The sequence below is a fragment of the Trachinotus anak genome, unplaced genomic scaffold (genome assembly GCF_046630095.1).
Source record: "Trachinotus anak isolate AG129_WGS33_773 ecotype Australia unplaced genomic scaffold, CSIRO_AGI_Tana_v1 ptg000008l, whole genome shotgun sequence".
In the NCBI taxonomy this organism is placed as follows: domain Eukaryota; kingdom Metazoa; phylum Chordata; class Actinopteri; order Carangiformes; family Carangidae; genus Trachinotus; species Trachinotus anak.
In genome coordinates, this window is record NW_027273859.1 from 27,677,162 (window position 1) to 27,693,680 (window position 16,519).

General features: G+C 43.9%; 1 protein-coding gene across 3 annotated transcripts in view; it reads left to right on the top strand.

The window, feature by feature from the left end:
- Positions 1 to 16,519, top strand: part of rasgef1ba (RasGEF domain family, member 1Ba) — a 119,295-nt gene that overhangs the window by 98,552 nt on the left and 4,224 nt on the right. For all 3 annotated transcript variants that reach the window (XM_071483948.1, XM_071483949.1, XM_071483951.1), the window contains 8 exons: positions 4,099 to 4,314; positions 4,707 to 4,781; positions 5,860 to 5,955; positions 6,610 to 6,712; positions 9,115 to 9,194; positions 10,787 to 10,882; positions 14,140 to 14,235; positions 14,837 to 14,960. In XM_071483948.1, the coding sequence (XP_071340049.1) occupies positions 4,099 to 4,314; positions 4,707 to 4,781; positions 5,860 to 5,955; positions 6,610 to 6,712; positions 9,115 to 9,194; positions 10,787 to 10,882; positions 14,140 to 14,235; positions 14,837 to 14,960 (886 nt within the window). The remainder of the gene's footprint in view (positions 1 to 4,098; positions 4,315 to 4,706; positions 4,782 to 5,859; positions 5,956 to 6,609; positions 6,713 to 9,114; positions 9,195 to 10,786; positions 10,883 to 14,139; positions 14,236 to 14,836; positions 14,961 to 16,519) is intronic.

Consider the following 16,519-nt stretch of genomic DNA (forward strand, 5'->3'; position numbering starts at 1 on the left):
TTATCTGACTGACTTATTTGGAGGTTAAAGGGATTGTTCCCTAAGAGTTGCTCAAAATCCTTCATTGCATAGAAACTCTGGATGCAAGAGTAGCTGTGATAAGTACAGTAGGTGACAGTTGAACCAGAAAGTTTACCTAACAGGCAGATTGTGTAATCGTTTTAACTTTTGCTTTCCATTTCTTTCTAAGTACTTCTTTGTTGATGTGACTGCTGCAGCTCCTGTGCTGTTGGATTCTTCAGCCACAGCAATAAATCTGTTTAGTAAAATGTTATCTTAACTAAAATCCCTCAAGATAATGAAAGTTCTTCAATAATTAGTGGGGGAAATATTAACTGAGCGAGATGCTGCTGTGTTTGACCCTGTTTGAATGGCATTAACAGAAAGAACCCTTTCAGTGAAAGTCACAAACACTGGACTTATGTACTGTGTTGCTCTTACGGTACTCGAACACCCTGCGGACGTGCTGTGATACCATGAAAGCCATGGGGTTGTGTGCTCATGATTAGCACAGCGTGACCAAGAACAGTTGTTCAAATGAATAGTTCTCATGTAAAAGCTTTGGTGCCCCGTGTTCACAAACTGCCACGAGCAAATGCTGAGGAAGTGAAGTTGTAATATTGTTTATTCATGCAATTGTAGATGATAACCCGTGATAATAAAACATGATTCCATGCAAATGCCGCGGGACGTTTCTTTGAAGAAATTCAGCTGTTGAGGTTTAAGGAAATAGGCCACTGACATCAGCAGGTTTGATCAGATCAGAGCTGATTAACATCTGTGTTTCTCACACATTTTCCAAATCATGTTTTGAAAACAAAACGCCGAAAAGCCTAACCAGCAGCAACTCTGGAGTTCAGAGTCAGATGCTGTTTCTTCAGAGCGTCGACCGCAGCACCCCGAGAAAAGGGTTCAAGTTCAAAATAGATGTCCCGAACATCTGGTCAAAGTCGTGTCCAGACCACATTCAAAACATTCCAGGACCTTGATCTGCGTAGTAGGACTGTCATTATGGATGTGGTTGGATATATAGGGAAGCAGCAGCAGGGAAGAAAACAAGCACTGTGATCTTGATCTGACCTCATTTGGTGGTGCACTTGCCATCCCTCAAAATGTGCAGCTTTTATTCTGCACCACTTTCTCTTTTCTGCCTTATTATGATAAGTGAGGTAGATTGAAGAGACCCCACATTATATGTCCAGTTTGGATGCCTGGTCAGTTGATATAAGCCAGACCCTTGGACAAACGTTACTGTTTTTAATCCAAAGGGTGCGTGGTTCAGAGCCCTTTATGACAGGTGCTCCTGCACTGTGTGCTTCAGGCTCAACATCTGCACATCAGTCGGTCCCAGTAGGAGCTGATATCCTAACTGCAGTGATACACTTGTCTTTTGTCCGGTGTGGGACGGCTTCACAACAGAAGAGAGCCCTGAAACAATAAGGGGCACAAAGGATTTGATACAAACATCCTGTGTTTTATCTGAAGTGTTGATATCAATAAGAAGACATATTTTTCATTTTAATAATCAAAAAAAAAATCTCAGTTTAGTTTTACATCTCCTCTCTCAGGCTTCTCTCTGCAGCTCTAGCAACAAAAGCTCAGTGAGCAAATCCGAAGAGAGGATCTGAGTCCTATGAAAACAGGGACTTGGGACTGTTCAGGGAGTTGACTCTCCAAGAGACCTGAAAGACTTGGAAGTGACTTGCAAATTACTTATGAAAACTTGAAATGAAACAACGAGACCTGAACTTCTGGTGCATCTTCATCAGGTGGTGGGAGGTTATTTTTGTCCCATCGTGACTTGGCAAGATGGACGTGCTTGCAGATAAAATAGTGCACCTTTTTACTATCTGTTCATTAGTCCTGCTCGGCTAACCTGCTAAAAACAGCTGGGCCCTTTTTGTGGGTCAGGTGGTGCTCCACAGGAAGTAACACCACTCAGCCAAGAAAAACAGGACCTCCAGTGATTCCATGGCACAAAAAAACCACACGCTCAGTCACGGCGACTTGTGCTGAGCAGCCGTCTGCCACCTCAGGATCACTGCCACGGTCGGCAGCGTCAGAGAACAGCGCGCCCCTGCTAGGCCCCCTTCATTCGCAACGCCACAGATTTGAGGGGCAACTGTGGCCCCCTCTGCTTGGAAATGTCAGGCACGCTGTTGTCTCCAAGATCTGTGACTATATTTATCCAACCCTGGCCTGCCCTCTGTTTGTAGCGGGGACAGAAGCTACGGCAGATGGTTGACTTTGAAGTGGCAACTAGAGCGATTTTCACTGGTGGCGTTTCTCACTGTTGTCCAACTGTGCAGGAGCGTGGTCAAGCATTAGCTGAGAGTGTACAGTGTTTCCACCGATATCACAGTGTCTGAGTGAAGGTGTTTCATGTAAAGAGCTTTTAATCTCTGTTTTCTGGATTAAGACCTTAAGAATCAAAAAAATGTCTGTCACACAGGATGTGACGCCTTCAAACTGTTAGATATTTAATTTACAGTCGTATAAATGGAGAAAAATCCAATCCAGGCCAATTTAATTAGCAATTTTGATCATTTATGAACCATTAAAGTCGTTTATCATGAGAAAAATAACAAACAGTTGTTGTTCTGGGCCTCTCGTATATGTGAAATTTCAGTGTTTCTCTGCTTATAAATTGAATATTTTAGGCTTCAGGATTTGTGACATTTCATAAATAAAAACTATCAATTGATTTTATTGGAAAAATAAACAAGAATGAAAAATATAATTAGTTGCAGCATTTAGTAGGATTATCAATTGACCTTGTGCCCCTGGCTGAGGAGCTTTGATCATTTGAATATATTATTTTCTCTCTGATTATTAGTCTTTCTCCACTTCTTCTCCAACCTCGTTGCTCTCTACAACTTTTCCTCCTCCCTGTCCCGTCTGTCTCTGCTGCTGCAACCATCCTTTGCCAAAACTGCAATATCCACAGAGCCACAATTGATTGGCTGATGTGTGAATGTGTGTGTTTGTGTGCCATCGCACCTATCACAGCCACATCACCCGCAGACAGATGCATCAGTCACGCCCTGGGAGGTGACTTTCAGAGAAGGTCCCGCCCGGGCTGTTTCCAGCGGAGTGATGAGAGTCTGCTCATTTTTCCCAAGAACTGAGAACTCACATTTGATTGCTGTCTTGGCACCGGGGCCTCCACATCCATTATAGGGCCAGCCGTGTTTCTTCCCACCCTGTTTGTAGAACCCAGATCCTGGAGGCTGACATGGCAGAAAGTGGAGGGAGGAGGGATGTGGTTGTGAGAATAAGGACCTCATCGCCCCTGATTTTTTTTTTTTGGCAGCTCATTCCAGCGGTATGGAAAGAGTCCATGAACAGGATCCTCCAGCTCTCACAATAACACACAGTTTTTTTTAACATACACTAAATCGAACTCACATGTCCGTCTTCCTGCAGACCCTCTTATGCAACCTCAGTGCTTAACTGTGTCGGTGAGGGAACAATTATCTAATCGTGGCCTGTTTTGAGCCAGGGGAAAGTTCGACCTCTCGACCTCTGAGGCCTTGGAGCTGAGAGCCTGTCTCCTCTGCCTGGCTGAGCTGAGAGGCCTTAATGAGGCCGGCAGGAAGACACTTGTGTAACATTGTGAGTGGCCCTCCCAGCGTATGCTGACAGAGAGGATGCTTCTCTGCAAAATAAATACTGGAGACTTTGCATTTGTAGGGACATCGAGTGGTTTGGGCTGCGAGCTGGCATCAGTTTATAGTCAGTTCTGCTGACGTGTGTGTGTTGTAAATTCCACTGAGGTTGTTATCACTCTCTACCACAGAGCAGCGGTTAGGAATTCACCTAAAGTGTCTACAGCTGAGCTAAACAAAGTGGCTGCCTGCATGCAACTGGAGATCTGATCAAGTTTACATCACACTGAGATGTGTCTCGTTCTCGTTATCTGTTGTAGCGTCTCTTCCCTGTGCTCTGAGTCACTGTCATTGAAAAGTGATGTAATTACAGCTGTGTTCTTCATTGACCCTTTCTTAAGGTGTTCTTCAAGTGACTATGTTGGGTCCCCGTTAACTAATTCTCTTCTTTCACCTCTCCCCCTCCCTCGCTCTCTCATTCCCTCCCCAGGTTTACAGGAAGGCTGTCGGCCAGATGAGCCAGGGCCTGATCAGGAGGTTGACGGTTCTCAGCCAGTACGAGGAGGCGCTGGTCAAGATCAACGCCACGGCGGCCGACCGACTCACGGCTCTTAAGGCAAAGCCCCAGGCAGCCATCCAGAGAGATATGCTGTCCATCTGCAACGACCCCTTCACTGTCGCACAGCAGCTCACGCACATAGAACTGGTGAGAACAGTTTAGTTCAGAAAGCTGTAACTGAGCCAGAAAATCAGTCGAAATCATTACCTCCTGTCAATCATCTGTCGTGATATATCAAACCAAATTAAGATGTAAATGTCATCTTCCAAAGGACAATCTGAAATCTTGCCAATGACTCGTATTGCCTGACAAGTATGATGGATTAGAAATCAGTGCAGTGGCCGAGGTGAAGTGAACACCGCAGCTCCTCCCACCTCTGGCCTAATGTGCTGTTTGACCACATCTTTATATCTGTTACATGTCCGTTGTGCACAAAGGAAAATCAGTCAGATCTAAACCACTTTAATGACCTGGTTTCTAAGGAGACACAGACCACAGATGGATTTGTGGAATTGATTTTCCCATTTTTTCCTTTTCAGGAGAGACTGAGTTACATCGGACCTGAAGAATTTGTCCAGGCCTTTGTCCAGAAGGACCCTTTGGACAACGATAAGGTAACGTCTGCATGCTTTTCTAAGAATACATCAGCTGATAAGAAAATATATACAATGGTTACGCAACCTTTTTTTTGGGCTGTAACCGTGTGTGCAGACCTGATTCATGTGTCTGGTGAGGGTCACAGTGAGGCGGCCTAGTTTCTCCTCCACACCGAGGTTGAGTTTATACAACGCAGAGACTGGCTGCTGCACAGGTCAGAGGGAGGGCAGGTGATTTCCAGACTGTAGTGGCAGACCAGATATCCTGTCCTCCTCACACACACACACACACACACACACACACACACACACACACACACACACACACACACACACACACACACACACACACACTCAGAAATATCTCACAGACAATTTCCTCAAACCATCCCAGTGTCTAGATTAGACGGGCATGCTTGCACCTCATCTCCTAGCAACCACTGCTGCCAAGGGTTTGTTTTGGGAAGGGGTGTGTGTGTGTGTGTGTCTGTGTGTGTGTGTGTGTGTGTGTGTGTGTCTGTGTCTGGTGGTGGGTTCTCTTGTCTGGCGTTCGGCTGCTAGGCAACAGCCCTCTTTTTGGAAGCCAGGTGATGGGGGGTTAAGGCTGCCTTTGTGCCTCGGGCTAGCCTGCCTCGTACCCCCAACGAGCCACTTGGAAAAGACGGAGTAATTCTCTGTGTGTGTGTGTGTGTGTGTGTGTGTGTGTGTGTGTGTGTGTGTGTGTGTGTGTGTGTGTGTGTGTGTGTGTGTTTGCATGTTAAAATCCGATGTGTCCACTGGCGGGAAACCCTACCGGGGGAGAGTGGCGTAAGGCCAAAGGAATGTGTGGAATTAGATCAAGAGGAGTCCTCACAAAGGACCAGCATGCATAATGTGAATAACATTGGCCACTATTATGCTTATAGAAGCAGAGTGAGGCTGAGTGTGATTGGCTGCACAGGTTCGCTCACCCAGGAGTTTATCTTTATGCTCAGTGATGCACTGACTGAGAAAAGGAGGGAAAAAAGCAGATACTACAGTTCACCACTATTCCTGCTTTGCAATTAGCTTCAATGTTAATTAAAAGTCTGATTATTATTATTTCTATTTTTTGCAGAGTTGCTTCAGTGATCACAAGAAGGCCAGCAACCTGGAAGCTTATGTTGAATGGTTCAACAGACTCAGTTATCTGGTGGCTACAGAAATCTGCATGGTGAGTAATGAGTTCGCTCATGGAGGCGAAGTGATGACGAGGCTGCAGCTGCTGATTACAGGGCTGCACGATGTGGGCAAAAAATCACATTGTGATTATTTGTGCAGATATTGCGATTATGAAATGAGTCGCAATTTCAGTTGGAATGATTGTTATTGCATTTCATATTCACTGAAAAAAATTTTTGGTGATTTTTGTTGGGTCTTGTACCAGCCATGTCCCACTTACATCTGGAGAACATGATTTGTAGGGCGGGGCATCTCTGTAGCACCACATCACTTTTTACATTTATTGAAAGAAATTGCAGCTTTTGGCAGTTTTTTTTTCTTTTGTTTGTTTGTTTCTTTGCAGCTCCTGTGATTTGGGCGACTTACATTGTCTAACTAAGTATTTTTTTTTAGCACTAAAAGGTGATGAAAAGCAACAAGAATTCAGTTCAATTCATTAAACTTTATTTGTCCCCAGGTGGCAATAGAGTAGATATTAAAAAGAACACACAACCAGTGCAAGACAAACTGAGCACACAACAACAATGACAATGAGTTCTTCACCAGTTATGTGCTCTATATCCACTATAATGATAATAAATTGTAGTGAAACAACCTGACCTCAGGACTAATGCCCTTTTTTTAATCTTCTCCCTTTTGTTAACAGCCTGTGAAGAAGAAGCACCGAGCTCGGGTCATCGAATTCTTCATCGACGTGGCGCGTGAATGCTTCAACATTGGCAACTTCAACTCCCTCATGGCCATCATCTGTGAGTCTTTGTTCTCTCTCCTGAGATTTTATTCTCTTATTGTTTGTTACCAGATGGAAAATCTCTGGTAACCTTGAAGAGATTCTTTCCACACGCAGCCTGGTCACCAAAAGCCTCAGTTTCTAATGAACTCGAATGTTGACGTCTCCTAAATGTCACTGATTTTATAAGTAAATGGTTCAGGACAAGAAATGATCTGCACCAGTGGGTATCTTATTTTTTAAAACTTGTCAGTATGGTTTGGACTCTCAGTCTACATTTCCTGCACAGACGCTGTTTGCCTCTGTCATCAGTAAATCTGATCAGCGTAGTAAATGCAATTTGTTGTTCAGTGGGAATTTCATGCAGCGATGTAATCTGCCCCTGTAGCAGTGGCCGAACCCTTTCATGACTTTGTCTCAGTTCATTTCCAACTTACGCAATTTCCCTCAGCCTAATGACACCAGTGGCGCTCGGCAGCAGAGGCAGCAGCGCAGCTGCTCATGCAGATAATTGTCTCGATACAAACTGGTCAGAAATGGGGAAAAGCTTCATGACGGCTATTCTCAAAGCTTTCTGCTGCTGACATGTGATGCATGTGTTTGCATTAACATATACATACAGCTGCAGAGCATCATGGGTAGCCTACTTCCTTAAATCTCACAAATAAATGCATCTGAGGAGTATTTTGCTCCAGTGGAGCTGCACAGTGGCCCCCAGATCTGTGCAAGTGTATATGAAAACAATGACATTAGACTAAAGCAAAACTACTCAGGCTTAATAAGATTAAACATAATTAATAATTAAAAAGAGCCATAAAGCTCTTGTGTGTCCAGAGCAGAGAGGAGGGGGAGGCAGCTGGAATAGGATGCAGAACAGCCCCATCCAGGCAGATGGTCAGCACTGACCAGGGACAGTGTGAGCCCACGAGGGAGGGGCGGGGATGGGATGATGAGAGGGTACGGCAGAGGACAGGATATTGGGAGTGCCAGCTGTCCTCTCTCCCACTCCCCAGAGAGAGAGAGCGAGAGAGAGAGAGAGAGAGAGAGAGAGCCACAGGCAAAGCCTCTCCACCAGCCTCGTCTCCAAGGAACCACCAGGCTCACACACTTTATTAGTGATGTGATTAAAGGGTTAGTTCACCCAAATCATCAAAAGCTAAGTTTCTTAATTACCTTTGATCTGTGTGTAACATGGCAGGTACTTTTTGGTTTTATCCAGATTTCTCTAGATTTTTCTCCCCGTCCACTTCAGGTGTGATCCAACAGAGAGTCCAGGACAGGAAGATCAGTAAACTCATCAGAGAGTAGAAAAGATAATTGTCAGAGGGTGAGCACAACGGTAGAAGTAGCAGCTGTACAGAAGTAGAAATACATGTCCTAGGAAATCAGGGGCTCAGCAGGTAAACGGGGCTCTGGGTCACAGGTGTGGTTTCTATTTTGATAACTGAGATTTGTAAAAATTGGTGCAATTTAAAAAAAAAAAAAACAAACAGGGCCCAAATATTGGTTTCATTTTTTATCTGTGTGACTTGATGCTGCTAAAAGTAGGAGAGAAAATGTGAACTGACCCTTTAAATACAACAAGATGATACAAATAGATGAGAAATCCTCATCTGTCAGTGTCTCCTCTGGTCTTCTGTGCCGGGGCGGAGGAGACATTAACAGTGGATTAATGTTCTCATAAAGAGGAGTGTGTGTCCCAGCACGGGCAACACCTGTCCTTACACACACACACACACACACACACAGTCTTTGGGAGTGTGACAGAGGCTGCTTCCCAGGCCAGACACGTTCTGACACACACTGTCGGACTTTCATTCATTTAGGCCCCTGAGTGTCATGTAAAACCTGAACTGTCTCCTGGGGAGGGAAGTGAGTCGGGGGGGGGGCTGCAGCAGTTTAGAGTTTTGTATTTCTTCTGTCTTTGGATCGAAAAGAGCTTCTCTGTTTACTCCGGGGGTTGTTTTGAGATGTTGTTCTGCTCTGATGGTGACCCCACCACCACCACCTCGCAGCCTGAACCTGCTGCACACACACACACACACACACACACACACACACACACACACACACACACACAGAGGATTACCATATGGGAAGCAGAGTGCTGGGAGGGGAAACGAGGCGTGTGTTAACTCCATTGTCCCTGCAGCCTTTTGCCTCGCTGCATCAGAAGAAACAACAGTAGAAGGAAAGAAAAGGCGAGGTGGGGTCTGGGAGGGGGGTTAAAGGATGACTGCCATGGGAGGAAGGGTGGAGGGGGATGTGCGTCCGTCTGGCTGAATGGGAAAATGTCATGTGTTAATGCCATCATGTTTGGGTGTTTGCTTGGATGATGTGTGATATCTCTCTCACTGCCTTTTTCTTCCTTTGTCTGCGTGCGTGTGTGTGTGTGTGTGTGTGTGTGTGTCCGTCATACAGCTGGGATGAACATGAGTCCAGTGTCTCGGCTGAAGAAAACCTGGAGTAAAGTCAAAACGGCCAAGTTCGACATCTTAGAAGTAAGTTTGCATGAAAAAGGTAAATTAAAGCTGCTCCTGTGACCTGAAATCCACTGAGTGAGGAGGAGGTTTTGTTCTCCAGCTTTTAAAAAAACATGAAAATGAAGAACTGATGTTGAGGATTTGTAAATTTGTGAGTTAAGATCTTTTCGCTGCTTAAAATCTGCTCTACGTTAGCGTTTCCCTGCGAGCCCACTCACATCAGCAGCTCTGTGATTTAGTTGAGTTCGACACTCATGACTAACTGTGATGTGGGCGTGAGGGGGAGCTTCCTCCTCGTCGTGTTGAGTGCAGCGACAGGCAGATGAATGCAGCTCTTGGATGTGAGTGCAGAGCAGAGATTTGCTGTGACTCACACAAATCGATGTGTTTTCCTCCTTCACGGCGACACAAACCTCAAGTTACTCATCAAAACCAGTTAGTTTCACTAACAGTTTTCCTCTGCGTTTTCTTATTTCAACATCCTTTGAAACAGTTTTAAATGTGATGATTTCACAAAACATCTTCTCAGCCTTTTATTTGTTTTACTGACATTTCAGTTTATCCAAAGACACAATAAGAGAAATGCAAAGAAAGAGCAAAGCACATCCATACACCAAATCTTCAGTCTTTGCTATAAAACATACAGTTTCTGCACAAAGTGGTTTAAAACTGAAGTGTTATAAAAAGGGAGCAGCAGCAGTAATCTGAGGAGACACATTCTGGAGCCGAGGCATCAGAAACGGCAACAAACAAGCGAATCTAACAGCAAACATGTAGAGGTGACGAGTCCGGGGGGGGGGGCTGCAGCCAGGAAGCCCCACATGTGTCAGTGTAGCTGGGGTTCAGATCACACACAGCAACCCCCCTCCCATTCCTCCGTTACCTGAGTAAACCCCAGACAGAGCAGGGAACACACACACACACACACACACCCTGAGCCCAGCAGGCCGTCACTCAGCCCTTTGAAAGAGGAGATCTGAGGTGGAGACGAGTCGGGCTGCGACCCTCTGTGGGATCTAAAAGCTTTCAAAGACTCACTTCTTTAGGTTCCCTTCACATCTCACAGGAGTTCATCTTCATCTCTCTCCTTCTCTCTGTCAGTCACACCCCTCCCCCCCCTCCTCCTCCTCCTCCTCAGCACATCTTTTGTTGATGTCCTCCCTCCCTCCTGTTTTGTCTCCGTGAGCATCATTTGAGGTGAATCCTGAACTTTTTGTGGATGCAGTTAATTTGCTGCTCCGCTGCTGATGGTTCGTTCAAGGTCACACAGTTGATGGTATCAACCGCCTCCTGATTCGCCGTCACATGACACTGTCAGGCTAATGCCACGCTGAGGGTTAGTTAAGTCAGTTTGTGCACAGGATGGAGGAAGTACCATAGACGTTTATTCTTTTAATGTGCAAATAATTTTCATTATTACTTTCAGTATCAGTATCAAAACAGTAATAATTTAGAGTAGAGAAGCTGAAACCAGCAAATATTTTGGGTCTGATAAATGACTTAAATGATCACATTGATCACATTTGGACGTGAAACCAAACAAACGTTCAGCTGTGTGATCTGAGGTCCGCTCTGCTCTGACTGACGCTGTGTTGTTTTCCTCTCCACAGCACCAGATGGATCCTTCCAGCAACTTCTACAACTACAGGACGGCACTGAGAGGAGCCACGCAGAGGTCGATCACCGCCAACAGCAGCAGGGAGAAGGTGAGGCGACCGGTGCTGATGTGATTTAGCTGCAGGTCCACATGTGGTTCTGTATGTTTATATTATTATATTTGATGGAGGATCTTTTCTGAGTTTAGGATATTTTAATATATTCTCCCCTTCTTACATGGTGCTGTTGTGCAGAACTGAGGCTCACTGTGACAATTACATTTACATGCTGACAATTAAAGTGCAGCTTGTTGAATAAAGGCTGAATTTCAAGCCAAAACCTCCAGTGGGGAAAAAAAAAATCAGGTCAAGATTTGGATGGATGAGTTTAAAAAGTTAAACATTTATTTTGCAGTGACACACCCAGCAGCCGGACTTTATATAAACCTGACCGTCTGCTCTCCTTACTGTGGTTTACATTTCATACATCTCATCCAGAGGCTCTTGTAGTGAGCGATGGAGGTTTGATGTCTTGCTAAAGACCACATGACAGCTGTTGTGGCCTTTCAGTTTCAGAATAAGAGCTCTGACCCAGAGCAGACTGTTGGCAACGCCTTCGCAGTGTAGACACTTTGAGCTGATTACAGTTATGTAAAGAGTTGAGATTGTTATCACGCCGCCTTTATCTCTGTGTACTGCAACAGCAAACTCAGAGGAAGTAGTTGATGTCGAGGAAAAGCAGAAAAACAAGCGCTGCCGCTTGTTGCGTGTTGTTATGGTCTGGACGCCGCGTTCCCGTCGTGTTTACACCATCAGCAGCCTCTTAAGTGGACTTGGACGTGGGTCAGGGGTTGTATAACAGCGGAGCTCAGAGGGGATACGCAGGTCGAGTTATAAGTGGGTCAAGATATGAGGAGGGTCTTGGTTTCCTCCTCCTCAAACGGGCTGTGAAGGGAAAAGAAAACACGGCGGCCTGCCAGATCACATAGTGTTCTCTGCTGCTGCCTCATGAGTTGCCCGCCCTGACCAAATCTGAACCAGCACTGAGCTCGCAGGCTGCCAGGCCTCAGTGGTTAGCCTCTCTTCTTCACGTCATCAGCTGTTGAATAACAGACAGAGTGTACTGTCAATATGTATCTGGCTCCCTGAGGTTTGTGAGGGGATGTTTTTTTGGAGCTGAGAAATGCAAACACACCCGAACAAGAGGTCGGGGTCGTGAAACGGAAAGTTCCCAAGAAGTCTGGTATGTTCTCGCTCTGTTGACCTCTCCTTTTAGGGAGGGGTGGGGGGGTTGCTGTTCATGATCTCCTCCAGGCATCCCCCACGCTGTTGACTTTCTCAGAGAATCAACAAAACCAAAACTGACGCTTCACTTCAGATTGAAGTTGTTGCTCTGTTGATTTGGCAGTTTACCAAACAGCTGATCCAGAGCAGACTTCACGCTTGGCTGTGCATCAACAGCTTGTAAAGACATATTACACAGAATAATGCAGAAAATATTCCATGTTATGTCCAATTATACCACAAGGTCTGCTTCTAAAACTTGTTTTAATCAAACATGGATGATAAATTACAGATTTCTGAAGGAAGAGCTTTTTCGCTGCGTCTGCACTGGTTTTATTTTATGTGTGTATTTATCAGAACCAGTAATTACAAAGTGCTTTACAAAAGGAAACATTAAACAGTAAGAGACCGAGATTATGATGAGAATAAAACAAGGCAACATGACTAATAAAATATCAGGAATAAAAACTCTGAATGCAGAGATTGATCAAAATAATAATAATAATCTGCTGATTATTTTCTTGATTAAAGGTCCCATACTTAACACTTTACCTGTGTTTTTATTCGATGTTGATATCCATAAGACTCGAGTTTTACATCTCCTCTCTCAGGCTTCTCTCTGGAGCTCTAGTAACAACAGGTCAGTCAGCCAATCAGAAGAGAGGCTGTGAGCCTTTAATTGTTTGGTTAACAGCTTGTTTATTTGCTTGCCTGTCCACAGTCTCAAACCTAAAGATGTTGCGTTAGACGTTCAGATGGATTTTCAATCGTCATTTTCAAAGTTGCGAAGCTGGAACTGGTGAATTTAGCAGATAACTCAGTTTCTGTTGTTCAGCTCATTGGCTGTTTGAATTAAACTGAAATCAGCTGTTGTGAATATCTTCTGATAAATACATTAATAATCACCTCAGTCAAGCCTTTAACAAACACATCCACCACAGTAAATCCAGACCTTGGCTCCCTCTGGCTCCAGGCCCTCAATACTCTGTGTCCAGCTGTGAAAATAACTTCCTCAGCTCCTGCTGGGCAGTTGTTTTCCTCCTCGCTGAAAGCAGGAACATGAACATACAGACGTGTGTGCATGCATGACAACAGCCTTCAGATCATGCATACATGCATGCCCTTGTAAACAGCATCCTGCGCCTGCAGACCCACTGTCGTACACTATGTTCAGACTTCTTTGAGGCCCAGTTAACTAGCTGTCAGCTGAAGCCAGAGCATTTTTAGAAGGATGTTGTGGAGGCAGAGTTTCACAAGCTTATAATGCAAGTCAGCAAGGAACAAAGTGTAACAGAAAAAGACATGACTGGATTCATTGCCTTGGCAAAGCAACAATCTTTTGGAAAGAACTAAAAACACAAAGGGTGGGAGTGGGTGGTTTATTCAAGTACAAACTCTGACACAATCAGAATGAGCAACAAAAATGTGCTTTGAATAAGGAGCTCAGGAGTCTGCAGCTGCTTTCCCTTTTGGTATTTCAACTTTTTAAAAGACCGAGTTTACTTCAATAGGTCACTGTGCCAGGTTCAAGCATCTCTGGATGCTGAGAAACAAGTCATTTCTGTCTGTTATCAGCCATAGCAACTGGTAAATACCAGATCCAAGCTTGATGTCTGGCTCAATACCAATGAAGAAGAAAAATCCCACCAGGTTATTTGAATGGAGCCTGGTGCTTTTTCTTTACTCTGCTCTACATCTGAGTTGATGCAGAGACATGCAGCGACCTGAATTATTGTAAGAAGGGGAATAATTCCCTTCTGGAAAATGTTCTTTACTCCAGTTTCATTTCTCTGTCGTGAATTCGTCCTGGGAAACTTTTCTTGTAATTAGGGTTGTATCTGTGCACGCTGCTACACGCCCGTGAGAAGATAAAGCCGGCGGATTTCCTTTAATGAAAACCCATTCTTCATCAGAACAGAAGTGGGTCTGTTTCGTAATAGATCCTCTTTGTCTGTAATCTCTCTCCGTTCGAATCAATGTTTGAATCAATGTTTATAGAGATCACACGCCAGCATGTCATGTGGGTACCCCCCCAACATCTATTTAGTGGAATTACATTTCTTTCTCTTTCTGTTGTCTTGCAGATTGTCATCCCTTTCTTCAGCCTGCTCATAAAAGACATTTACTTCCTCAACGAGGGATGTGCCAACAGGCTGCAGAACGGACACGTCAACTTTGAGGTGAACTGAATTTTAAATTCCCCACAGGGAGTTTCCCTGGCAACCAATTACACCAGGTTTTCTCTTTGTCCCCCACCCACCCACACACAACTGACTTCTCTTGTCAGCAGACGTCACTGTATTTACTACACAAGGCAACAGATTTGGCTCTATTTATTTCCACTTCCCTAAAGACGAGAATGAAGAAGTAATAATTGTGTGTGTAGAGTTTTGCTGTGTTTCCATGGAACAAACACACTGACCAGCGACCGAGGCCTCATAAGTATTTCCACTGGTCTTTGCTCACAGCTCCACTGAATCACTCACTATTTTAAGCATCATTTTTATCCTGGGAAACTCTGCGGAGCCCTTGTCTGTGATGGTGTTCCTACATTACAACACATTAACACTTCAGACCACAGTGTCGCGGAGCCTACAAGGTTATATAACCTGTTCAAAGGCAGCGCGATGGTATTCAAACATCTGGCTGGTTATTTGGACCATGGAGTAAAGTAGTCAACTAACAGTAACAGTCAAGTCAACTATACTCACAATATACTGTATAGATGTAGACTATTAAACATGTTAATTCTTTATTCATCTGTGTCTGTTTTCATTTCAGAAATTCTGGGAACTTGCCAAACAAGTGAGTGAATTCATGACCTGGAAGAAGGTGGAGTGTCCGTTCGAGAAGGATCGCAAGATCCTGCAGTACCTGCTGACCGCTCCAGTGTTCACTGAAGATGGTGAGTTTGAATGAATGAGTGAATGAATGAGTGAATGATGGAGGACTTTTGTGCAAAGTCACAATCAAACCCTCTTAAAGAAATAGTTTGACCTTTTGGTAAAACATGCTTAATGTTTTTCTGGCCAAGAGTAAGAGAAGATTGATACCATGCTAATCAATGAATGCTAAATATCAAGCTACATTTAGCATCGTTATTGGATGTCAAGCTAATTGTTTCACTCTTCAAAATTCACAGTTTATATCTTTTTTGAACCGTAAAAATTAGTTATGGATTTTTTTAATTTTTGGGCAGAGCCAGGCTAGCTATTACAAGCTAGGCTAACTGTCTGCTGATGTTAGCTTCATATTTACTTGGCAAGAGAGCAAATGAGCCTATTTCCCAAAATGCCAAACTACTCCTTTCAGATTAAAGGTAACAAAAACATAAAAAACTGCCACATATTTAATAAACGTACAGTCTCATTAACATAGTAACTTTGTTCTATCAGTAAATATTCAGCGACACTATTATTATTAATATTATTAATATTATTATTATTATTATGGTTAGACACCTAAATGACCAGAAATCTCGGTGAGCTGTTACTTTTTCAATCAGTATGTCAAACATAGTTAACAGTCATCTTGATCATGTGTCTTTATTTACAATGAAAACAAAACAGGAGACTCATGAAACCTTGTAATCCAGATTTATTAAAGAAATCAAGTCAGAGAGAGTAGAGTAGAGTAGAGTAGAGTGCAGGTTGAGACATACAGTTTTACATACAGTAAATTACAGCAGAAACCACACTGTGGTACACTCACACACTCTCTGTCTGGTTAAAATATAAATAGACAACAGAATGGCTCTTTTCCTACCAAGCCTCAGATCCACTCACACCCTGTTATCACCTCTCATACCTGAGCAGCGCTGATAGTTTTGGTCGTCTTCAGTCTGCATCAAAGTCTCGTATCACTGGCTCCGGCTCTTATCACCGTCTTATCAGAGAGAGGCAGGGAGGTCTGTGCAATCCGGCCGAACTGACCAATCAGCTGTGAGCGCTTCTTATCCATGGGTGACAGTGTTTGGTGATAGTGAACATCCTCCTGTGGACCAGTCTGTGCATTAATGCAGAGAGTCTGCACACAAGGGGAAGCAGGTGATTTGAATTAAAACATGTAGGGACATTTAAAAATTTAGCTTTTAGGCTCCAAATTATGTTTTTTTGTGCTTCTTTGTTGGATTTGTTTAAAGAATGTTTTTTTTTTTTACCAGTCATTACAGAGACCAGAGGTGGTAGAGCACTCATGATAAGGGAGGATGGAAAAAGAGCGAGACAAACACGGATTGTGCTGTTTTTTACTGTGAGAAAATGAAATGAAAAAGCAGCTCTAAAGATGACTAAAATTCACTATTGGATAAACGCACCGTTCACAGAAAACAGTTTCAGTGACAGAAAGTGAAGGAAAATGCTAATAAACTGCTAATGTGATCCAGATCAGTATCACTTCATACAGAAAAGATGAAGTTATGGTTCATACTGGAAGCTGATGATTCTTTGATGTTTCTTGTTGCAG